The sequence below is a fragment of the Lepus europaeus genome, chromosome 6 (assembly GCF_033115175.1).
Source record: "Lepus europaeus isolate LE1 chromosome 6, mLepTim1.pri, whole genome shotgun sequence".
NCBI classification, from domain to species: Eukaryota; Metazoa; Chordata; class Mammalia; order Lagomorpha; family Leporidae; genus Lepus; species Lepus europaeus.
This window is the reverse complement of record NC_084832.1, coordinates 4,417,668-4,443,488: the sequence shown is the minus strand read 5'-3', so window position 1 is coordinate 4,443,488 and position 25,821 is coordinate 4,417,668. Positions and strand designations below refer to the sequence as shown.

At 42.6% G+C, this 25,821-nt stretch overlaps 1 protein-coding gene across 1 annotated transcript in view; it reads left to right on the top strand.

Annotated features, from left to right (window-relative positions):
• Positions 1 to 12,516: 12,516 nt before the first annotated feature.
• Positions 12,517 to 25,821, top strand: part of TNFSF13B (TNF superfamily member 13b) — a 32,409-nt gene continuing 19,104 nt past the window's right edge. The window contains exons 1-2 of the mRNA XM_062195255.1: positions 12,517 to 12,867; positions 12,972 to 13,059. Of these exons, the coding sequence (XP_062051239.1) occupies positions 12,517 to 12,867; positions 12,972 to 13,059 (439 nt within the window). The remainder of the gene's footprint in view (positions 12,868 to 12,971; positions 13,060 to 25,821) is intronic.

Sequence of the window (25,821 nt, the reverse complement as noted above, 5' to 3'; positions counted from 1 at the left end):
CAGACAAGATATTAACTGTTTTTTTGCAGCACCCACAGTCATCTTTATCAGATACAGATATGCTACCTGTCAGAAACCTTGGCCTTTCTGGTCTCAGTCTCTTTCTCCTGTGCCTATCTGTCAGTATGTTCTGTGATTAAAAGAATTCACAATTGGCTGAGCGTGTAGTGGGCGTAGATTCTGAAGGATAAGGGTAGTAAGAAGGTGATATGCAAGAGAAGCAAGAGAAAGTGGCATTCAACCTGGAACAGACATTTAGCTGGAGTATTTTCACACCATACATTCAATTTCAAATGCAGTGCTATAAACAAAGAAATTATGGCCAATCAAAAGGCCATTTTGTATCCCAAATTTGCATCATTGTATTTATTTTTTTAGGAAAGTAGGACATAGTTGTGTAAAATGAGAGTTGCCTCCTACACTAATTCTGGCTTTCAAAAAATTGTAAATAGAAAAAAATGTGATTGAACTTTTGTTCTATTTAAATGATGCAAAATTTTTCATACCTTCAGAAATATTGAGAGAATAGTAAAATAGACAATCACTTATCACTTGGATTCAGAACTTGGTTTGTGCTTTTCTTCATATTTCCTCTAACTCTATGTCAATTTGTTACAACTCTCATATGCCTGGCTTATAGTTTTTGAGGCCAGGAATTCCAGGGTCAAGGACTTGCATCCAGTGAGGGCCTTCCTGTTGCGTCACCCCATGGTGGACGGCAGAAGGGGGAGAGAGTACACCGAGGGAGCAGGAGGTCAAACCTCATAACCTCAAGCCCTCTTACAGTTGGCATGGATCCGATCATGAGAGCGGAGCCATCCTGACCCAAACGACTCCCATTTGGTCCCATATCTCCTCACTATTGTATTGAGGATTAACTTCCCAACACACGATTTTTAGGGGGACACATTCAGATCCCAGGATTCTGCCCTAGCCCCTAAAATTCATCCCATTTCTTACGAGAAAACTACTTACTGCAATAGCTGTAGTAACTTAATTCATTCCGACACCAGTTCAAAGGTCAGAAGTCCAGAGTCTCACCCACATCAGATATGAATGAGATTCAAGGCACAGTTCATACTGAGCCAGGTTTCCCTCCAGGGTGAGTCTGAAATTAAACAGGTGACCTACATAGAAAACACGATGGTGGGATAAGCAAAGATCTCCCCATTCAAAAAGGGAGAAATAGGAAAGAAGAAAGGGGTAACTGCTCAAGTAAGTCCAAAAGGGAAAATAAGATTAAACGCTTAACCTGGAGGATAATCTTTGATTCTAAAATAATCACTCACTGTATGTGCCACCCCTGAACACACTGTGGCAGGAGTTGAGCCCTGGTGCCATAGTAAGCTCTGCCCTTAGGGCTTTCCTGGGCTCAGCCCTGGCTTCAGCCCTAGGTTAGTCTTATGCCTGAAGCTCTCCCAAGCCAGCATTGCATGCTACTAGCTCTCCAGATCTGGCTCTCAATGGTGACCTCACTCCTACAGCTGCACGGGTCACAGCCCTTGTGGCGACTTTGGCTCCACCAGACACAGTCCTCTTGGAGACCTCTGGCAGCTCTGCCCCTGTGGGAGGTTTCTGTCTGGGCCTCCTTGGACTGCCGTAACTGCATAGCTTGTGAACTCTTTGTGCCTGCAAACTTGGTACCATATGGATACTGCCATGGTTCTCTGCTTGGGTTCTCCAGGGTGGTGAGGAGTGAGGTGGTGCAAGGCAGAAGATGCTGAGGTCCCATGGATGGCTCTCTGGAAACCTTGTAGTCCTGGCCCTGCTCTGGGCCTGTGATGAGAGAGCCTCAGAGATCCATGAACTGCCTTTGGCAACTTTGTCTCACTGCACTGGTGAATAGCACCAGGCCCCCTTCTATCCATGACAGCTTTTAGCAAAGACTTGCCTGAACCTTGTGCTTGGTTTGTTTTCTTAAACATGGGCTTTTCATTCTTTACTTGGACAGGATGAAAAACATTTCAAACATTTTGCTTTCTGCTTCCAGTGTAGTAATACATTATGTCTTTAAATCATTGTTCTCTTCTCTCACTTTACTGTACGGAGGGAAAAAAAAAAAAAAAAAAAAGCTCTGTAGCCCATTGAAGGCTTTGTTGCTTGGCTGTTTCTTCCTCCAGACTTCAGTGCTCATCATCCTTGAGTTCTACCTCCTACCAACCCCTGAGACACAGATACAATTCCACCAAATTCTTGGCTTCGGTATAACAAGGATGGCCTTTACTCCAGAGCCAGTGCCTTGTTCCTCCGAGAACACATCAAGATGGCCAGATTTCTACCAGCATTCTGATCAGGACTGCTTAAGTCATCTTAAAGAGGTTTGGGCTTTCCCTGAAGGTCTCATCTTCTTCTAATCCCTCACCAGAATCACCCTCAGCCCCTCACTCATGCCTACCTAAGCTTTGTCTAGCTTGCGCCTCCAAATTCTTCCACCTCCATCCAGGTCCACATTCAGGTATGTGTTAGAGAAGCAGCCCCACTTGTTGGTCCGTTCTGTGCTGCTCTGACAGAAGAGCAGACACTGGCTGGTTAGTGCAGTAGAGAAGTTTATTTGGCTTAGCAGTCTGGGGATAAGGTGCTGAGCTGCTGGGGGACTTCATGCTTCATTATCTCAATGGTGTAAGATGGAAGGTCAAGAAAGCCTTCCTTGGGGCCAGCGCTGTGGCGTGGTGGGTAAAGCCACTGCCTGCAGTGCCAGCATCCCATAAGGGAACTGGCTCAAGTTCTGGCTGCTCCACTTCTGATCCTCCTGCTAATGTGCCTGGGAAAGCAGCAGAGGATGGTCCGAGTGCCGGAGCCCCTGCACCCATGTAGGGGTGCCTACATAGAAGAGGAGGACAGTATTTGTGGGAGAAAGGGAGATGAGATGCTAGGATCACTTTATAATAGGCCATTCTCATGGTAACCAGTTTAGTCGTGGGAGAACAGAAACTCATTCCCGTGAGAAAGGCATTAATCCCTCTAATAACCTAATCATCTTTTGAAAGCTCACCTCCTTCCAGCAGCATTATTTTGGGGACAAAGCCACAAGATGAATTTTTCCGGGGACAGCCGCATTCAATGCATAGTACAGTGTATAACCTGACCATATTTGAATCATAATGCTGTGTATATCCTAACCATAAGCAAAACATGGCATGGTATATATTCTAACCATATTCAAACTTCACCACAATGTGCCTCCTAACCATTTTCAAACCATAGTACTGTATGTATCCTAAGCATGTGCAAACCATAGCACATGTTCAAACCATAGTACTGTGTATATCACAACCATATTCAAACCATAGCAATGTGTATATCCTCCTTAATTTACAACATCTATAACCAGCAGAGATTTGCAAAATGAAAAACGTTCCTTCATCTGTGATGGAGTGAACATAGCAAATTCACAAGTCATAATATTAAAAAGAAATTGTTAGAGTGACTTTTAAAAAATAGCTAAAGATGATGAATTTACCATGAATTTTTTTTTTTTTCAAAAATAAGAAGAGGCTTTGGTAAACAATTCAAGACTGGTGTTCTAAAATGTGGACAGATTTCAGTAGTCACTTGCAGAGTGCAGCTCAAATGTTACTTTCTGACTTGGCTCGCCATCTTTGGTTGATTGTAGGTAGTTGTGGTGGTTGGTTAAGTGATGGTGAGAATTTCACGTGTATCTTGTGCTACATTATGACTGCTTGCCTTGAGTGTGGAAGCATCAAGGGTCTGGGTTGTGTTTAAGTGCTGAAACTGTTGCAAGCTCACTATTGAGTTTAAAATATGTAAACAAATGTGGCCATGATTGTGCTTTTAGTTAAAATTCTGGAAACCACCTCTACTTTTTCTTTATACCAGTGATAGATCAAGAGGTTTATATTTCAAATGAGTAGAAAAAAACAGCAGGTTCATCTTACATTCACTAAATTCAGAAGGAAATAATCCTATTTAAGCCATATTCCTAAAGTTTGGAATTCCTACTAAGTTCTCCAGGACAAATTACTGGAAACACACAAGAAAACAAATTACTTGTAGGAGAATTTGTCCATGTCCATTAGTGTGTGACAGATCATATAAATAAAAACCATAAGGACAATGCAGATTAAAATAAAAAAAAAAAACTAAGGACATAACTTCTTTTTAAGTGTTTGTGCCATATTTATATAAATAATAATATTGCTAATCCCTAAAGAAACTCTTATTAAGCTTTGTAAATAAAAATTATGAGAGAAAATTACTGAATGCAATAAAATAACCTAGAAATGATTAAAAATGGAAAAATTCCTGGAAATTAAAACAAATAAACAAATATATCTTGAATGACTTTTGAGTCACTGTGGAAATTCAAGCCAAATTTTCAGAATTTCTAGAACATATTAATAATAAGAATATATATCAGATACATTTGAATTTCAATAAGCAATAGTCATGGGAAGTTTAAAAACCTGTATTATTTATATAAGCAAACTAGAAAGGAAATGAATGATGAGAAATTTGGAGAAGTTAAAATGAAGAGCAATAAACATAAGGAAAGCAAAATGCAACAAACCAGAAAGATAATATAAAAGCTTCTGAAGATTATTTAAACAGGAACAACAAAATAGTTAATTTTAGCTATCCTTTCTTTTTTTGTTTGTTTTTTTTTTTAAGATTTATTTATTTATTTGAAAGTCAGTGTTACACAGAGAGAAGGAGAGGCAGAGAGAGAGAGAGAGAGAGAGAGAGAGGACTTCCATCCGATGGTTCACTCCCCAGTTGGCCGCAAAGGCCAGAGCTGCGCCGATCCGAAGCCAGGAGCTAGGAGCCTCCTCTGGGTCTCCCACGTGGGTGCGGGGGCCAAGGACTTGGGCCATCTTCTACTACTTTCCCAGGCCACAGCAGAGAGCTGGATCAGAAGTGGAGCAGCCAGGACTCGAACCGGCGCCCATATGTGATGCCAGTGCTTTAGGCCAGGGCATTAACCCACTGCACCACAGCGCCGGCCTCAATTTTAGCTATCCTTTCAAGAAATAAAGGAAGAACTCATATGCAGATTTAAAAAATACAATTAACCACAGACATAAGAGAAATTTGAAGCTACTCGTATTTTGCATAAATCTATCATGTGGTTTGAAATTGTTTGAAATGATCTTATACAATAGAAATTGACCTCCATTAGATAAGAGTTTTCAAACCTCCCTTCCCTCCCTGTTCTCTTGCATACCCAGTACTGAGAGCATTATTAAAGGAGTGAGTGGCTAACAACTTTCTTCTGACAACAGCTTTTCCTGTTTAACTTTGTCATTTCTGTTGTACTCCAAAGAAATGTATGCATATTCCAATTCCCTTTGTTTCCACTGCAAAAATGTGTTCAGGATACCCTTGTTTTATCTTCTTAGCTTCCATAATACTTCTAGAAATATCTTTTTCATCTGTTACTGAAATTTTATTTTTTTTTTACTTAAAGTTGTCTTCCTACAAATTATCAATTTTATTTGTTGTGCCAGAAAATGAAAAACTTCAAATCTGTCTATTGTATCATTATTTACCATTTCACTTATTTCTTCTCTTTTAAAATATTTCTTGTTTCAAAAAATGTCTTTATCAGTTTTGATCCAAATATAGTCTTATAAAACTTTGTTTTATACCTTTGTCAAATCAATGGTTAAGTGTTATACTATTATACTTTTAATGATCGGTGATTACTATAAATTTATTGTATGTAGGTGAAATGGTCATTTTTCCATTCAATTATTGTTTATAGCCTTTTTCTATATTCCCACTAAACTAGGGTCTTTTTGCTTTTTACTTGTTAAACTTCTTACTTGATGAAGTGTTATGCCTTTTTACTGTAATTTAAATTTAAAATGTTATTTCCAAAACTAAAAAAAGAGAGAAAGAGATAAGGAAGGAGGGAGGGAGGGAATCTCATTATGGTGTTAGAACTGTATCTAGAAGCCATATTGAATCTGTTAAAATATATTAAAAATTAAAGTAAAAAATTAAATAAGATAAAATAGTTCTTACAGCAATCTTTAAGCTTAATTTGTCTTCATCTCTTTAATTTTTATAATTCGGTCAAATGTGTGCTCCACTCATTGTTACCTGTTCTCTTATCTAAAATATGCAACAAAGCTGTCAGTTTCCCCATCAGCAGCTCTGCATGCAGCTCACACATTTGGATCCGGCTTTATCCTCAGCATATCCCACAAGTCTGCGGTACTCAGGAATGTCAGCAGACCTTGCTTGGAGGTGTTTTCTCAGCATTGCAACCTGGAACTTGGTGAACACTTTCAAACTGCAGTTTTAGGTCTTTCACGGATTAAACAGATTTTTTTCCCTACAGTTTTTTGTATTATTGCTTCTCTTTCATCTATATCATCCCTATATCATGCAAAACAGTGTTGGGGGCCAGCATTGTGGCAGAAGGTAAAACCACCACCTGCAAAGGCATCCCATATGGATGCCTGTTTGTGTCCTGGCTGCTCCACTTCCGATCCAACTCCCCACTGATGTCCTGGGTAAAGCAGCAGAACCTGGCCCAAGCACTTGAGCCCCTGCCACCCACTTTGGAGACCAGAATAAGGCTCCAGGTTCCTGGCTTCAGCCTGGCCCAGTGCTGGCTGTTGTGGCCATCTAGGGAACGAACTAGCAGATGGATCTCTCTCTCTCTCTCTCTCTCTCTCTAGCCCTGCCTTTCAAATAAATAAATCTTTATTAAAAACTACTGATTTTGAGGTTTCACTTCCGCTTGAGTCTGCAGGCCAGGAATTCACAGCTCTAAAAGGGCCATCCTCTCCTTCAGGATGTTGGAAATGGTTTACACGGAAAACGACAGGACCGTCCTTGCAATCGAGTCTTCTGAAGACCTCTGCCGATTTTTAGACATCACCTGTGTCGTGTGTGTGCTGCGGAGCTGGGTGCTTTCCCTCTGGGACTGTTTAGCTCCCTTCAACATCTCCTTGGTCGCCCTTGAGGGTTTGGCTGGTGCAGGGTGGTCCCAGGTGGGAGGAGATCGAGTCGTCCTCGGCTGGGTGAGCCAGCAGGGGAACGTCCCGTCTACTGGTGAGGCATTGAGGGGAGGCTCCTGTTTCCTGTGATCTGGGCCGTCTTCCAGGCCAGGGCCAGGGAGGATGAATAGCTTTACTTCCATTGGAGTCTCCCTGAGGTCCAGGAAATGGTGCCTTTGTGTGAAGCTCGTGGGGCCCACAGATTGCTGGCTCCCCGATAGCCACTGACCCTCCATTCTCTGTTCCAGGACTGTCCGCTCTCTCTGTGGAGCAAAACCCTCACCTTCTTCTTCTCTCTGGGGCCGACTGCTGCAAAAGACCTCACCAAGCGCCACGTTCTCTAGGCTCTCCACAGGTTAGCTCTGAAAAGAGAGGGAGAAAACCCGTGGAATGCCTGCTGCGTTCTCTCAGAACACCCTGGGCCTCCTTGGTTTTTCTTTGATTCTCTCCTTCTTGGAAATCAACAATTCTAACTTCATAACCTCCTTCCTGAAGGAGGTGAGTAGACAAGACAGATTCATTAAATACATCTTCTCATGACAGCAATGTGAACAATGTTATTCTCTTACGTTTCCTGATATCGAGGGTTTAGCTGGTGCAGTGTGGTCCCAGGTGGGAGGGGCCAAACATATCTGTGTGGTAGAACTGGACATGACACTTCTTTTTTTTAAACATTTGTTTGATTTATTGAAAGGCAGAATTAGAGAAAGAGGAGAGAGAGGGAGGGAGGGAGGGGGAGAGAGAGAGAGAGAGAGAGATACTTGGCTGGGGCAGGCCAAATCCAGGATCCCAAAATTCCTTCCAGGTCTCCCTCATGGGTGGCAGGGGCCCGAGCACTCGGTCCATCATCTGCTGCCTTCCCAGCTGCATTAGCAGGGAGCTGGATCCGAAGCCAGGCACTGGGACTAGAACTCGCACCTGGATATGGGATGCCAGCACTGCAGGTGGTGCCTTAACCTGTACGCCTATGGATGCTGACCTTTGCTCCTCACACTCTGGTTTAAAACAGTGGACATTTGGAAAATTTCCAAAAGAACTTTCTTGAAGTCACTTGCTTTTCAGGATACTATCCTCATGTGAGCAAAACTAGGATTCCTTTGGATGTCTTGTCTCAAAGTGACTTAAACAATAGAAAAAAGGAAGACCTAAATAAGGACCAGGAAGAGTTGGTTAACTCAGCAGCACCTCCTATCCTAGGAGACCCAGGGTCCCTCCAGGATCCCAGCCTGCCGCCTTCCTGCCCGAGTCCGTAGCGCTAGGTTGTCACACGCAGACTTGCAATGTCCAGTGAGGGAGACGAGCTTCTTTTAAGGTGAGGAGCACCCAAAGACCACCTGACATGGAACAAAAGTCCCTCTCGTCCATCCGTCCTTAGCAATTGCTGGTGGTGTTTCCACGACCAACCGAACACAGACAGTGGGTCTGCTGATGGGCGGCTGAGTCGGCCCAGGAGAGGCACCTTCCAGACTGTGGCAGGAAGGAGCCTGCACCCAACAGTGCCGACGGACACCCTGACTTCTCACATTGAACAAGGAAATTTCAAACAAGTAGGTAAAGCTTTTGCAATCTCTGCTTTATTTTTAATGGGGGGTGAGTCATAAGTAATGTTTCCTGCATGAGTAGAATGAAATTATCATTTCCCAACAATGTTTTTTAGATGATTTAATCTGACCCAGCATTACCCCTGTGTCTAAATGCATAGCCCGTATGATTGGGTATGGAGAAGAGGAAAATTCACCCTAAGTGACATATTCATCTTAATATAATTTAAATTATTCTTGTAAGTAATGAAAAGGGAATGAATAGCAAAGTGGATTATACTGTAATTGAAAATAGTATTGAAATAAACAGAAATTCTTCAAAAAACACATACTTAAGCTGTGATTCAAAAATATTAAGTATGAAAACAATTGCATGAAAAATTGAGGACATGATCACACTTGAACTTGATATATAAACTCTGGTGTCCAGGTTCTTAGAAACAGACTCTTTCCACGTTCTTCTTACCCAACAGTGGTAAAAATGAAGTTCCAGTGAGGGCACATTCCCTCCTCTCTTTAAACTCTGTTTATTTGAGGGACAGAGAGACAGATAGACATAGTGGGTCTTCCTGTTTGTTCAATCCTCAAATGTCCACAAAGACCAGGACTGGGCAGGGGTTGAAGCCAGGAGCCAAGAACCCAGTGCAACTCCCTCACATGTGGGGCAGGAACCCAATTACTCCAGCCATCACCTGCAGCCTCCCAGTGTGTGCGTTAGCCAGAACGTGGAGTCAGGAGCCAGAGCTGAGCACTGAAGCTGAATACTCCAGAGATGTGAGACGCAAGCATCCTAATTGGCATCTAACTGCTAAGCCAACTTCCTTCCCCCACACTTCTGTTTTAAATCTATTTATTAGGAAATAGAAATCACCATTTCCAGTCATTCATATTACCTTTTGTCTGTTGTAAGTAACATAAGCAATAGCCAGCGCTGTCTATTTTGAGTAATATCGCTACTTGTTGGTTCAACTACACAAGTAGCATTTGGCTTCCAAATCAAGTGCAGCTAGAACGGCCGCTGACTCTATCTGTGAAGCATACAGTTCTCTTGACAGGTGGCAGTCATCTGCAGGCAACTCCTCTCTGTCCTGAGCGCTCTTGGGTGCACATTGTCGCTGTGCCTGTTTGGGGTATGTCTGCCATGCTGCAGAGCTGTGCTCCCCGGTCTTCAGCGGTCCAGACCCTTCTGCAAGACATCTCTTTGCTCAAAGAATGGAGCATAGGACAGGTCCTCCAAGCCTTCATTCTTCACATGACTCTTGAGCCAAGAATTTATAATTACGCTTTTGGAACATTTATGAAATTGTCCATGTTAGAAGCGAGTAGTCAACAGGTGAAAATTTAGTTTGCTCTGTGGTTCTGGCCCTGGAGTAAACTCACAGCTTATTCTTTTCAGCCCTATGTGCTCAGTCCTGAGAGAGGAGGGGACAATGTGTGTGTGTGTGTGTTTTAATGCGATCGGTCTCTATTACAGAAGACTTTACGCTTGAGTTGAGGAACAAGCTTGAAAACGCAGTGAACACTGACTGTGTCATAAACCTCGCTGTATAATCTGTGGCTCCTGCACCATAGCGTTTTCTCGCTGAGTAAACGTGTGGCATGGTGTATTATTCAAGGCATATGAATATGCTCTTTGTTTAACAGAATTTCAGTTACGTTATCTTCAAACCATTTCCTCTGCAGGAAGTAGGTCTTCGGTTTATGGTGTAATAACTCCTCTTTGTTCTTCTCATAGGAAATTCAAGAGCCAGCGATGCCACTGCATTTTCTACCAGCCTTTAGCGAAAATTCTCTCATGTGATCTCCGGTGAGGACAGGCAGACACCAATGCTGCTGCCCGGCTGACCCACTGGGCACCGCGTGGCTCACAGCAGGAACCAAAGCCAGGGGCTCATGTTAAAATGGGCTGAGCGTAGGCTGCTCACCTGTCTCTGCAGGTGGTGGGGCAGGAAGGTCTCAGGCCAACAGACCAAGGGAGGAACCCGTATTTCCCAAGGCAGACAGACATAGCATTCCCTCCGGATGCCTGCCACTGAGGAGTGCGATGTCTCTGCCACACAGAGCAGGCAGTACCGCGTGTCCTGCACGTAGCCAGAAGCATTGGGTTCTAGCCTTGCCTTGAGTCTTTTGCTTTCTTTACGTATTCAGATAAGGTTAACACACACACACAATCTGCGGGAGTCTCCATTGCTCCCAGACCTTGATACATTCCCCAAGCTATTTGCATTTTTCGTTACAAGATTGTGCAGGGTGCCTCATCCTGACTGTTCCGGAGCATGACGGCCAAAAGAATTGTATGGTGTGACCCTAGGGTTAGAGTTAGGGTTAGACACAAAAGAGTCCCCATGCTTCCTCATCAAAGAAGAATTCCACCTAGGAGATTAGACAACAGCTTTCATAGGGGCCAGGAGAGCAACAAGCCATGGTGAAAAGGTCATTGGAACTTGTTGAAGAAAAGGGAAAAAGCAAAATTCTCGAAGACGGCATGGGTTCTTTGGATGACGTCACTGCACAGTGAGACAGTGAGAAGAGAGACCTGTCAGGTACCTCGGTGAGGCCTGTTAAAAGTGAGGATGTGCCTGGCCCTCAGCAGCTGTCTACTGGGGAACCCCTGCAGATGTTACAAAAGACTTGGACAAAGCTACTATTGGAACACAACCTGAAGCCATGAAATAATAGCTCATTCACACTTGGAATGCACTGAATGAAACCAAACGAGAAGATGAATGCGTCCAAAATGTGGTTTCCTTTCTTCCTTCCTGTAAACCTCCCTGCAAATCCATGGACAGCTGCTGCCCCCCTCCGCTTCCCAGACGAGGAGGCTGCATCACAGACAGGGGAGCCAGCATGTGGCCTCCAGAGTCTTCACTTCGCGTTGTGCTATTCCTGTAACTTCATTTCTTTTCCTTTTTTAGATTTATTTATTTGTTTACTTGAAAGGCAGAGTTACAAGGAGAGAAGGAGAGACAGAGATCCATCTGCTGGTTCACTCCCCAGGTGGCTGCAATGGCTGGGTCTGGGCCTAGCAGAAGCCAGGAGCCAGAAGCTTGGGCCATCTCCCACTGCTTTCCCAGGCTGTTAGCAGGGAGCTGAATCAGAAGTGGAGCAGCCAGGACACAAACCAGCCCCATGATGGGGTGCCGGGTCACAGGCAGAAGCCTAGCATGCTATGCCACAATGCTAGCCCTCCTGTGCTGTCAGGGAACACAGGTGACCATGGGAAGGCCACAGTGACACGGACACCTCCAAGCAGGCCCATGCTGTCTGTGGATGTGCTTTAACTGACTCGTCAGCCATGAATCTCAGAGGGAAAAAACTGCGCATGTTTCCCTCAAAACACATTCGCCCTGACATCCAATCCAAAATGCACTTGCATTTCTTGTCGCACTGGTAAATCCCAAGAATAATCCCCGCTGGATTTCCATGCCTTCCTTAAGGACTGCAAACACACCACTCTCCGGCTAAGCGGACGCCAATGCTAATGCACTTAGCTTATCTGACCTTCACATTAATTACTTTTATTGCCCAGCAGGGCGTTTAAGGCTCCCTCTCCGGTCCTTATGCAGTCACGTGGCCCCCAAGTAGACCCGAGTTCTCTCCTAGCACTGAAGAATAAGTGCTAAAGCCCTTGCATGTGCTGCAGGCTCTGTCCCCACCGGGTGCCCGTCTGGACTCCCAGTGTTTCGGGAGACTTACGGGACCTTAAATCTCCTTGAGCAGGAGCGTTTGAGATGGTATTAAAATTCTTGCAAAAACTGAAAGTGAAATGAGGAAGGCAGATTGAGCAATCCATGGAAAGGCGAACGCCAGTGCTGCGGCTGCACGGTTGGTGGTGGCAGAGATGCAGAGGGGCAGCGAGCAGCGAGTCGAGGAGAACTCTCCTGAGGGGCAGAGCCGGGTCCTGCGATGTAGTCAGTGCAGGGCACACACAGATACCAGGAAATGATCCAGCATCCCCCGTGGCCACTGTCTCTGCAGGCCCCAACCTTCCAAGGTCAAGTACCGAAATGGATGACTCCACGGAAAGGGAGCAGTCCCGCCTTTCCTCTCGCCTCAAGCAGGGAGAAGAAATGAAAGTGGAGGAGTGTGTTCCCCTCCTCCTGCAGCAGGAAAGCCCCTCTGTCTGCCTCTCCAGAGATGGCAAGCTGCTGGCCGTGGCCTTGCTGCTGGCCCTGCTGTCCTGCAGCCTCTCGGTGGTGTCTCTCTACCGGGTGGCCGCCCTGCAGGCGGATCTGCTGAGCCTCCGGGCAGCAGTGCAGGGCCACCAGGCGGAGCAGCTGCCTGCGCGCCCTGGGTCAGGAGCAGCAGCCCCCAAGGCCACCCTGGGGGAAGCTCCAGCTGTCACCGCGGGACTGAAAGTGAGTTCACCAGGACAAGTTGCCACCCAGGCACCAGTCTGCCTCTCCCCTTCTGCGCGCTGTGTGCTGCGTGTCCAATAACCTGGGGTTTTTCTCTTTCCTAGGGCATCTTGGCACCAGCAGCTCCAGGAGAGAGCAACTCCAGTTGGAGCAGCAGGAAGAAGCGTGCCATTGAGGGTATGGAAGAGACAGGTATGTCTGGGGCACAAAAGCATTTAGGAATGAGGGGATGGTGTCCACAGGTGACGCACACAGCACCTGGCTTGGGGGAACAAGTGGTGAACATGGCCTCAGGGAATCCATGAGTACAGCCTGTGGCACCGCTCTCTAAGGCAGTCAGGCTTCAAGCAGAGCTTGAACTACACACACACACACACACACGGCGGCACTGCATGCTCTCTCCCACATTGAGCAGCGTGTTGGCACTAGTGTTTATCTGAGCATCAGCAAATATTTATCTGTGCTGTGCAGGAAACACAGAGGGGACAACAGGGATGCATGTCTTCCTCAAACCCACAGCCCATCCCTGCAAGGAACAAGAACAGAGAGAAACCTAGGTCACCGTGGAGTTGGACATTGTCCATCTGGGTGCACTCATATCATGAAAGCAGGAAAAGATCAGGATGGGAGCCCCTGTAGGAGTGCGCTTCATTTTTGTGTCTTTGATAAAAGGAGTATTTTACACACTCAAACACACACACATGTGATTTTCAAGCTATTCTTAGTGCACGCTTTTCCAGGAGATCCATGCATTTACAACCTTCTTGTAATAGTTCTTCAGTGACTTGTGCCTTTCTTGATGTTCTGTTCCTTCCACAGAATTCTACAGAGTTAGCCAGGGCCATCAAAATAGTCAGTTCTGTTTTCCAATTTCCAATTCATTTGGAAGGTGGAAAGGGGGTGCTTGGGTTGCACAGACTGATCTTACACCTAAAAGATCCTCTGTGTGATTTCTTTTTATGTTCAAAGAACATTTTCTGAGCACGTGGAACAGGACAGGCAGACATGGTCAAGAACAGGAATTTTACACTGTTTTCTGGAGACTCTGCAGTGAGGTCCACAGAACACACGTCCTTATTTATCTGTAGCTTTACTTCTGCAGAGACGTGTGTGTCACAGTGAGAGATAGACCAGGTGCACTTCCGTTACACAGATGAGCACCAGGGGCTCTGTGCACTTGTTTTTTCACTGTATGTCTGATCCAGAAAAATAAATTATTCTTTATTTGGTGAAACCATCACTCTTTGTACCTGGTTACCTTATTTTTGTGTTTAGAAACAGATAGGTTTAAACATTTTCAAATTAACATACACATTTTTATTATAATACATGAATTATTTTTACATTTTGCATTTCTCTGTGTTTTATACATAATTGACAATGATACAACATATATACTAGATTTACTTTGTACTTACACTGGTAAGCATTTTTCATATTTCTATGTAATTCTCATAGAGTTTTGTTAAGTTATCACACAATTTTTAACATGCATTTTTTTGCTGTGGTGGCACACGCAAATTTTGTGCGTGTATCTTTGTTTCTGAGGAATTATATATTCAGTTTAAATCCCATAAGATGAAATTTCTGAGTTAAAAGGGTGAGCACCTTTATCATTCTTGCTTGCTTATTGCCATAGTGTCCTCAAAATCAATTGTAAGTAGATGCAGTCAAAAGTGTAGTATACCAGTTCTCCACATTCCTATTAACATTTTATCTGTTAAAATTTATTTTGGTTCATTTAACAGTTGTAAAACAGTTTCTAAAATTTATTTTAATGTATTGCATATTACTAATAAGAATGAAATTCTTCTTATTTCAATGAATTCTAACTTTACTTCCTGCTCATTTTTGTTTATTTAATTTTAAAGATTTATTCATTTATTTGAAAGCCAGAGTGACAGAGAGAGATTAGAGAGAAAGAGAGAGAGAGAGATCTTCCATTCTCTGGTTCACTCCCCAAATGGCCACAACAGCCAGGGCTGGACAAGGCTGAAGCTAGGATCCTGGAACTCTATCTGGGTCTCCCATGTGGGTGGTAGGGAGCTGTATGGGGAGTGCAGGGAACAGGACTTGAACCATGCTCCCATATGGGATGCCGTCATCATAGGTGGTGGCTTAACCTTCTGCATCACAAGGCTGGCCCCTAATTTTTATTTATAACTCCTCCCAACTGTGTATCCTAATTTTTAAAATGATTTTGAGTAAAGTCTTTCTAATTAGACATACTGATTTTTTTTCTTTTTTTTTTTTTTAGATTTATTTATTTATTTGAAAGTCAGAGTTACACAGAGAGAGGAGAGGCAGAGAAAGAGAGAGGTCTTCTGTCCGATGGTTCATACATACTGATTTTTTATCGAAGTTTTAAAATTTTTATGTTTCCATTTATTTGAATGATAAGGACACACACACCCAGAGACAGAGAGAAAGAGACAGAGACAGAGCAGAGAGAGACAGAGCAGAGAGAGACAGAGAGAAAGAGACAGAGACAGAGACAGAGAGAGAGACAGAGAGAAAGAAAGATAGACAGAAACAGAGAGAAAGACAGACATAGAGAGACAAAGAGAAAGAAAGATAGAGACAGAGAGAGAGAGACAGAGAAGGACAGAGACAGAAGACAGAGACAGAGACAGAGAGAGAGACAGAGACAGAGACAGAAGTAGAGACACAAAGGGAACCTCTATTTAGTGTGTCACTCCCCAAATGCCGGCACCTCGGGCCGTGCCAGACTGAAGCCAGGAGTCCATAATTCGGTCCGGGTCTCCCTTGTGGCGGCAGGGATGCCGGCGCTTGAGGCATCTGCTAACTCCCAGGGATTTTAGCCGGGAGCTACAGTTGGGAACGGAGCTGGATCTCGATCCCAGGCACTGATACGGGCTGGGATGCTCCGAGGGGCATCTTATCTGCAGCGCCAAATGCCTGGGCCTGTTTATCAAAGTTTTTGTGCAATATTTCCACGGGGTTTTTACTTGTGCAGAGACTCTGCCTCTATATGTAGTAATTATTTTCAACCTTTTTTGGGTTTTCTCCAATACATCAAAACTAAACATATATATGCTTGTGATTTCTTAAGTGGTCTACTCTATATTCTACTGCTTTGACTCGAAGCTTCGTATTTTGTTTGATTTTAATTCATAAATCCTTCTTGTGTTTACTTTCATGAATCATTTCGTACTGTCCTTAACTTCCTCCTTTCTCATCTATTTTTCCCTTCTAAACTGCTATCTCAACCAAATATATTAAATAATTCTTAATGCCTCTGAGTTAGAGAACTTACTGCATTGTATCAAGTCCCTCAGATATGATGGGATCTATCTGAAGAACTTTATTTCATTGAGTTGTTCTATTTATCTTCGTCAAGTAAATTATGTTAAACAGCTCTGTATTTCAATATCTAATAAGGTCACATGCCCTCCGTCTTCTTTAATCTTATCTGCCAGTATCCCCCTGCTTCTAAATAGTAGTTCTAAAAAGGAACCTTGATTTCATTATTCTAAATACAATATAGACTTATTTTAGCAAATTTAAGAAAAAATAAAGTAAGAAATAATCCCTGAGTCACACTTTCTTCAAATATTCTCAATTAAAAATTTTAAATTTGCTTAAATGTGCATATTTTACATGTTTGTGTTTTTATGACATCCAAAAATCTGATATTGATGAAAATTTTTAAGTAAATAATATGTGATTTGTAGAAAATTTAGGAAACAGCAAAATATTCTAAGTGCATAAAAACGTACTGATTTGCTTGACCCAGAAATAATCACTATTGCTATTATCATCACTTACCTTAGACCTTTCACAAACCTTGACTATGGTATGCATAAATATTATATATAGGTTATATGTGTTGCATAATGTTCATAGTCAACATTCACAGCTTGCATGTTGTTCTAGATACTATCCCTTGGTAGAGAGGAATTTTATTTTTTTGAGCACTACTCCAAAATTCGTGCTTATGTATCTGAAGAGTCCTTTGAACTTCAGTGATTTTTTTATTTAGTAGGGTCATTATTGGAATTGAGAAAATTCTATGTGGCTTAAATCTGAGCAGCTTATTTGATTTTTGTGTCCATTCTGGCTGTTGGGCTGACTTTTAGTAACTCAAAGTCTTATGTTGCCCTAATGACTGCGAAGTGTCCACCTGTGTTCTCCCTGCCAGGAAGTGAAGCACTAGTTTTAGAAGCACTAGTTTCCTTCTGTAACTCTACAGAAGCAGTGGTTGAAGGGATGGACATTACCATCACCGCAAGCCCCTGGACACCCCCTCCCAGCTCTCCCAAGGGTGAACGCTGACCTTACTTAATTTTACAGTTTAGTGCTTGGCTTCAGTTTTGTTTTTCTTAATTATTAAATGTTTCAACTAAAGCCTTATTACGCTGAGTGTGTTTCGTAAGGTCATTTTTGATTATTGTATAATAAACAGAAATGTGGGGAAATCCAAGATCAAAAAATTGCCAAGTAAGTCGTATCAGCCAAAAATTCACTTTTAAGCCTGCAAGTGTATTTGGAGATATTCCCAACAAAAGAAAAATAATTAAAGCAATATTACTTTTCAAATATTACAGAGTAAAATATTTCCAAACTGAATCATATTGATCTCCATTTTGAACAGAAGTTTTATTCATTTTAAGAACCTAAAAATAAGCACTAGAGTCTATCAAAAAATTGAATTATTTCAGATGGGTTATTACTGAATTAAACTGTTGATAAAATCAATTTTTCTCTTTGTTATTCAGCAGGGAATTTAAAAGCTATTAGAAATCCATGTGTTTTAGGTTATACAAAGACAATATTTGTATTGATAACATTTACTATAACATTCTTCATTGTGATGTTAAATTAGTGATGAGGAAATGAACAATTTAAAAAATACAAAGAAAATGGGAAAGATTGCTCCTATTTTACACTCCAAATAATTATTATAAGATTTTTCCCAATCTACTTCACATTCTTTTCCTCCATTTAAAAAAATAAGTATGGATTGTTTGAGTTGCAGAAAGTTTGCATAGAAAGTTCAGGGCCTATATTAACTCCTCATCCACTTTTTCTATTGCTAACATCTTAGTGTCCTCCAGTGTCTTGTACAACCAAGAGGCCAACACCGGGACTGAACTATTCACTAAATTCCAGACTTCGTTTGAATTGTACCAGGTTTCCCACTACTGTCCTTTCCATGTTTCAAGAGCTATCCAGGATACCACATTTCATTTTCGTAAGCTAGAATTTTGTATATAGTACATATAAATTAACACCGAATATTGTGACTTCAGTAATTCTCTGGCTAAAATCATCAATACGCTCTTCAAGTCTTCTTTTTCGAAATCTACAGTCTAACCCTTGGCAAGGAAAGCAGAGTTCCAGCACGTCCAGCCTTCACTCCGTTAACAGTTCTGGCTTACCTGACTTACAGGGCTGTACCACGAGTGCGGGAAAGCACGGAGCAGAGAGCGTGGCCACCCAGCCAGTGGAGGAGCCGGGCTCGCTTGGGCGGCTTACCCAGCGAGGGCACACTCCTGGAACACCGCCAGCTGGCTGGTGTGCGGATGGTTGACCCGTCCTCACTCAGCATTATTTTTCTCTTCATCTGCTTCAATAGTGATTCTATTTTTCAGTGTTGCAAGAGCTGGCTTCTTGTCAATTTCAAAAAAAAAAAAAGTATTTCAAAAAAGAAAAAAAAATAGTGACCTGATAACCAAATCCTTGAACCCTTTTCTCGTTAAGCTTGAAATTTTGGGAAACAGAAGAAGCAGGAAGCAAGGCAACCAATTCAATAAAGATGAACTCTGTGTCTCTTCCAGATTCTTACATGACAGTGAGGAAGAGACACACAGAAAATAAACACAATAGATGAGTACTTACAATTCTAGAAAGTGATCAATATATTGAAAAATTCAGCAAGTATGGTTAGGGTCATGAGTTTCCAAAGTGTGACAGGTGAGGCTGTGTTTCTATTTTAAACAGGGAGTCCAAACAGGAAAAACTCTTTACACTTTAAACTTTTTTTTTTTTTGCAGAAATCAACAGGTATTTTTTAAACTAAATTCAAAATATTGAAGAATATGTGTTTTTATTACTATTTCCATGTGAATGCACAGTATTTGTTTTATGTTTAATTGTTGCATTTGTAAGTGAACTTTCAAGAACCACACTGGGCAGTGGCAGTTTTGTTGTGGGTTTTTTTTTTTTTTTATGATTTATTTTGTATTTATTTGAAAGGCAGAGTTACAGAGAGAGGAGGGGAGACAAAGAGAGATCAGTCATCCACTGGTTCACTTTCCAAAAAGCCGCAATGAACTGGGCTGGGCCAAGCCGAAGTCAGGAACCCAGAGCTTCTTCTGGGTCTCCCACTTGAGTACAGGGGCCCAAACACTTGTGTCATCTTCTACTACTTTTCCAGGTGCATTATCAGGGAGCTGGATTGGAAGTGGAGCAGCCGGGACACAAACAAGGGCCCATATGGGATACTGGGGTGGATGACGGGGCGCTTAACCTGAGCTGGCCCCTGTTGTGGTATTTTCTTTAAAGGACATTCCCATTTCCAAAGAGTTAGAGAAGCTGTGAAGAGAAGCTGACAGAGCTGTGAATTTTCACTGTAGCTCTGTCTTTGTCTCTTCCATCTGCTGTTCTGGGGCCTGCTCTGGGAATTAGAGAGTAAGACATTCTAGGGAAATAGCATATAACCCTTTTTTTTAAATTCAAGTATTATAGTTACATGTATGAAGATTGAGAACTTATTCTTAAAGTTTTGTGTTAGGAAACATTTTATACATGACTGAGAGCTCAAAGTGTTGGTCTTAGTCCACAAATTATGCAAATAATTTTGTTTTATGGAACCCCTTTCCCCAAAACATTAAAGCATTAATTTGATTTAATGTGTATTCAAAATTTGCATATAAGAGTTCAGTGTCTAAGAACTGTTTGGAAAAGTCCAATGCTACTATTATGCCTATTTTCTTTCCCAAGTTGTGCACAGATCCTTTATTAAAGCAGGTTGTAAATCAGACCCTATGACAATTTGTAAAGGATGACCCTTAGTATCAAGCGACACACAGCCTAGAAAAGGTCACTGCTAACAGTAAAAATTACTATGCACAGTAACTTGCATTTCAGTACATGTATATGGCAGTGTCGTGGGGTGAAATATTCAGCTGGGAAAAATGAGGAAAGCACTGGTAGATGGTAGATGATCTGAGGCTGAGTGGAGCTCACCAGATGGAGAGGGAAGGTCTTTGCCAGAGGGAGCAGTACGCTGACAGTTATGCAAGCACTGAGGACGACCTCTTGTTCTGAAGTGTAAGTGCAGCTGGGAGCAAGTGGGTGACATGCATGAGTCTGTCAGGGTAGGCTGGGGCCAGGGCGCGGTGGACTTGGGTTTTGTTTGCCAGGCAGATACTTAAGGGATTATAAACTTTAGAATGAGACGATCAAGTCTGGTTTTGGGAAGATAATTCTGAAGGAAGTACAAGCGATAGGGTAGGAATTGTGAAGAAGAGGGGAGACACACTTAGAAGGCTAATGCTAGGGTTGAGAAGGGGATAGTGAGTTCTGAACTTGGACTGTCCCACTCCTCATCTCTCTCTCTCTCTCTCTCTCTCTCTCTCAGAGCCTCTCCCAACATTCCCTGGACTATCAACTTTGTCTGAAATGTTCCTACCTCCCCCTCCCTCTGATTTCATTTTATAAAATTTTGTTCTTAATTGATTCTTAATAATTGTACATATTTCTTGGGTTTAGTATAATGTCTTGATACATGTATGCTTTGTGTAAGAATAAAATCAAGGCATTTAGCATAGCCATCACGTCATATACCCATCACTTGCTTGTAATAAAACAATCAAATTTCTCTCCTGTAGACATTTTGAGATACATATTAAGTTACTGTTAACTAAAGCCATACTACTATGCTATAGGACACTAGAACTTATTCTTGCCATTGGGCTGCACCTGTGACCAGTTGGCCAGCCTCCCCATCCCGTGCTCTCCTTCCTTCCACACTCCCAGCCTCTGGTAACAACTCTTCCACTCTTGACTTCTATGAACTCATCTCCAGATTCCACAAATGACTGAGACCAGTCTGGCCTGTCTTTCTCTTCCTGACTTCATTCTCTAACGTAGTGTCCTCCAGGAGCCTACACATTACTTCAAGTGATGGGATTCCATCCGTTTTTGTGGCTGGATAGTATTCCAGTGCATGTATACATATCACATTTTCTTTACCCATCCATCTGTTGTTGGATACTTGGGATACTTTGTATCATGTCCACTGTGACTAATGCTACATGAACATGTTTCTCATACATACGCATTTCACTTACTTTGGATATACTTCTTGCAGTGGTATTGCTGGATCATATGGTACTTCTATTTTAAATTTTTTGGAGGAGTATCCATTCTGTTTTCTATCAAGGCTACAGTACTTTATATTCCCACAAACATTGCAGAAGAATTGCCCTTTCTCTTATCCTTACCAGCATTTGTTATTTATGTTCCTTTTTGATAATAACCTTTCTAATTGAAGTGAGGTGATATATTATTGTGAGTTCTTTTTTTAAAGATTTATTTATTTACTTTGAATGACTTAGAGAAAGAGGGAGACACACACATACACACAGAGATCTTCAATCTGCTGGTTCACTCCCCAGTTGGGCACAATGGCCAGGGCAGGGCCAGGCCAAAGTCAGGATCCAGGAGCTTTTTCTTGAGCTTTTTCTACCACGTGGGTGGTAGGGTCCTAAACACATGGCTTATCTTCTGCTGCTTTCCCCAAGCATCAACAAGGAGTTGGACAGGAAGTGGAACAGCCAGGACATGAACAGGCACCCACATGGCATTGCAAGTGATGGCTTTGCTGGCTTCACCAAATGCTGGCTCTTTGTGGTTTTGATTTGTAGTTTCCTGATTACTAGTGATGTAGAGCATTTATTTTTATTTTTTTCAACTTTTATTTAATAAATATAAATTTCCAAAATACAACTTTTGGATTATAGCGGCTTTCCCCCCATAACCACCCTCCCACCCACAACCATCCCATCTCCCACACCCTCTTTCATCCCATTCTTCATCAAGATTCATTTTCAATTACCTTTATATACAGAAGATCAATTTAGTATAAACTAAGTAAAGATTTCAACAGTTTGTACCCAAACAGAAAGACAAAGTATAAAGTACTGTTTGAGTACTAGTTATGCCATTAATTCACATAGTACAACACATTAAGGGCAGAGGTCCTACATGGGGAGGAGGTGCACAGTGACCCCCCGTTGTTGATTTAACAATTGACACTCTTATTTATGATGTCAGTAATCACCCAAGGCTCTTGTCATGAGCTGCCAAGGCCATGGAAGCCTCTTGAGTTCACCAACTCCAATCTTATTTAGACAAGGTCATAGTCAAAGTGGAAGTTCTCTCCTCCCTTCAGAGAAAGGCACCTCCTTCTTTGATGGCCCGTTCTTTCTGCTGGGATCTCACTCACAGAGATCTTTCATTTAGGTCATTTTTTTGCCACGGTCTTGGCTTTCCAGAGCTTTTTTTCTGTACGTATTGGTCATTTATATGTTTTCTGATTTTAGTTCAGTTGTCATCTTTCAGGGAAGTCTTCCTGAACAAATCAAATATCGGCCCTATGCACCATACCTCTATTACAGTTGCCACTTGGATGTTGCTGTCCATTCTGCTTGTGTGATAGTGAGTAGTGCCTATTCCTTCCCCTGAATTTTAAACTCAGTAGGGCTAGGGCTGATTTTGTTTGTTAACCTTAACACAACATCTGACATAAATTGAATACTCAGTGAATTTGTTGAGTGAGATGAATGACAGGTGGGATCTAGACTAAACAGATGTTAGGAATTCAGACTATTTGATCTTGATTGTTAGCTGAATTTCCAGACACAGGAGAAAGGAATCAAGCATGTTTATAAAGTTGCTAGCTTAGACAACACAGAGGATAGTTACGAATATGCCAACAGAAAAAAATGGAGAAGGAAAAGGAGATGGGCATTCAAGAGAAAAATGCAGAATTAGATTTGAGTTTGCCATGGTATGAAGTCCAGACAGAAACGTCCCTGGGGAAGTTTAAGATGTAACAGCTGATGATGCAATTTATTGGTATCTTTTAACCAATACTCAAGTATGTTTCTATTTTTGGCTTTCACGTATTGGGAGATATTAAAATACCATCTTTCTTTAGTCTGCTCTCTGTGAGGGCAAATCATTAGCTGAGTAGTAATTTATAATCTCAGATCAGATCTTTGGTAGGTGGGAAAGAGAGGCTTAAAAACCTGCATTGGAGTTGCTCTTAGATGTCAAATTTTCTGAAAGAAAGAGGTGCTTGGGACAGCCCAGTGACTGTCTGGGACAAGGACAAATGAGGAACTGCCCTGGCTTCACGAAGTGCGACTCAGACACCGCTGTTAGCTGTCATTTTGACAGCCGGTATTCTTTTCTGAAATAGGTCTTGCTTTCTAAAGCACGTTTTCTTCTAAAGTTTCAATTTCTGCTACTGCATCACAGAGTAGACCATTGTCTTTCAAAATGTTGCCTGTGGCCAAGTTTTAGTTGGGCTACAGGATTAAAATTCCCACACCCTCCTATCAGATAGGCAGTGTGTTGAGTGACTTCCTAGGTAAGCCTCTTTCTGACCAACCACAGTATCCGAGACCCTGTCTTTGCAGACCCGCATTGCTGTAACAAAGGACCATGGACCAGGTGACAATAGCAAGGCACCTGCAGACCCAGCATCCGGCAAGCACCTGCGTCCTGCTTCCAGATGGTGCCTTCTTGCTACAAGCTTGAGTGGGCTCTTTTACAAAGGCACTAATCCCATTCACCAGAACTTCACCCTCGCATCCTAGTCAGCTCCCCAAGCCCCGTATTCTACAACTATCAGATTCGTGGTGCAGCTTCAGTATAAGCCTCTGGGGGATACACTCAGACCACAGCGGTCTCCTGCAGAAACAGTCAGAGAAAGGGTGACTTGACATAGGAAACTATGTATTCCAGTGTTTCTTCAGCCTCTAGTAGGTTTAGTTGGGCTACATGCTTTCACAGTCTTTCCACTAGATTTCACATTTATTTGACTTGATACCATGAACAATGAAAATGCTCCCACCACTACCGCTAATAACCAAGATTTAATTATTTTTCATAATTATATGCTGGGTAGAAGGCTAAGTATTTCACATGTGCTGTTTCAGTTCACCTTTACAATAGACATACACACAGAACTGCAAAGGACAGGCGGAAAGTTTAACGTTCAACATCGTCCTCCCCCTCTTTGGTGTGGAGCTGGGGACACTCTGGTTAACTCTTGTTTCTCCTACTGAACCTGTGATCATGCCTTGTGAATCAATTACTTAAGAACAGTTTGTTGGGTGGGGCCTGTGCTGCGACGCCGCAGCGGGTTAACACCCTGGCCTGAATCGCCGGCATCCCATATCGGCACGGGTTTGAGACCCAGCTGCTCCACTTCCGATCCAACTCTGCTATGGCCTGGGAAAGCAGTAGAAGAGGGCCCAGATGCTCAGGCCCCTGCACCCAAGTGGGAGACCCAGAAGAAGCTCCTGGCTCCTAGCTTCAGATTGGCTCAGCTCCAGCTGTTGCAGCCAATTGGGGAGTGAACCAGCAGATGGAAGACTCTCTCTCTCTCACTCTCTCTTTGCTTCTCCTTCTCTCTCTGTGTAACTCTGACTTTCAAGTAAATAAATAAATCTTTAAAAAAAAAAAAACTTTGCTGGAAAATTAGGAGCATTTTACAAGGGGTCTAAGGAAGCGACTCTCCTGTGTGCTTTGGGCGTAGCTGCCTTGCTCTTCCTTTCTGTAAGTTTCTAGTGGACAGAGGCCTCCACCGTAACTGCAGAGCCAGCTGCCTTTGTCATTACAGGACTCACGGCAGCATCGGCACTGTGGAACACATGCTCTCTACTTCTGTCAAAGTGATCAGGTTAACACCAAATCCATCTGCAGCAGTGCAGTTATAAAGAAGTTGAAGTTTAATGTAATATTTCTACCTTTCAAAACCAAGGAGAATTTATTAATATACTTTCTTATATGATCAAATTTTTAGTGTGAATATGAACAACATCAAAATATTATATTTGCTGTTCCAAGTTGTAAATATTAGAAACTTTACTGTTTTAATCTCTGCTATTTCAAGTTCTGAAATTGAGAAACAAGTTTTTTTTTTTTTTTTTTTTTTTTTTTTTTTTTTTTTTTGACAGGCAGAGTGGATAGTGAGAGAGAAAGACAGAGAGAAAGGTCTTCTTTTGCCATTGGTTCACCCTCCAATGGCTGCCGCGGCCAGTGCGCTGCACTGATCCGAAGCCAGGAGCCAGGTACTTATCCTGGTCTTCCATGGGGTGCAGGGCTCAAGCACTTGGGCCATCCTCCACTGCTCTCCCAGGTCACAGCAGAGAGCTGGACTGGAAGAGGGGCAACCGGGACAGAATCTGACACCCCAACCGGGACTAGAACCCGGTGTGCTGGCGCCGCAGGTGGGGGATTAGCCTGTTGAGCCGCGGCGCTGGCTGAGAAATAAGTTTTAAAGAATTACTCCAATATTGAATAAAAAGTTTGCTAGGAAATAAGTAATCCAGATTAATAACTTTTTTAAAAAACACATGTTTTTTCCTTTTTTTAAAGATTTATTTATTTATTTGAAATGCAGAGTTACAGAGAGGCAGAGGCACAGAGAGAGGTCTTCCATCTGCTGGTTCACTTCACAGAGGGCCTCAATGGCTGAAGCTGCACTAAGCTGAAGCCAGGAACCAGCATGGGTCTCCCATCCAGTTGCAAGAGCCCAAGGACTTGGGCCGTCCTCCACTGCTTTCCCAAGCCATAGCAGAGAGCTGGATCGGAAGTAGAGCTTCTGGGAGCCCGGGCACCCATGTGGGATGCCAGCACTGCAGGTGGCAGCTTTACTGGCTAGGCCACAGTGCCGGCCTCTAGATTAATATC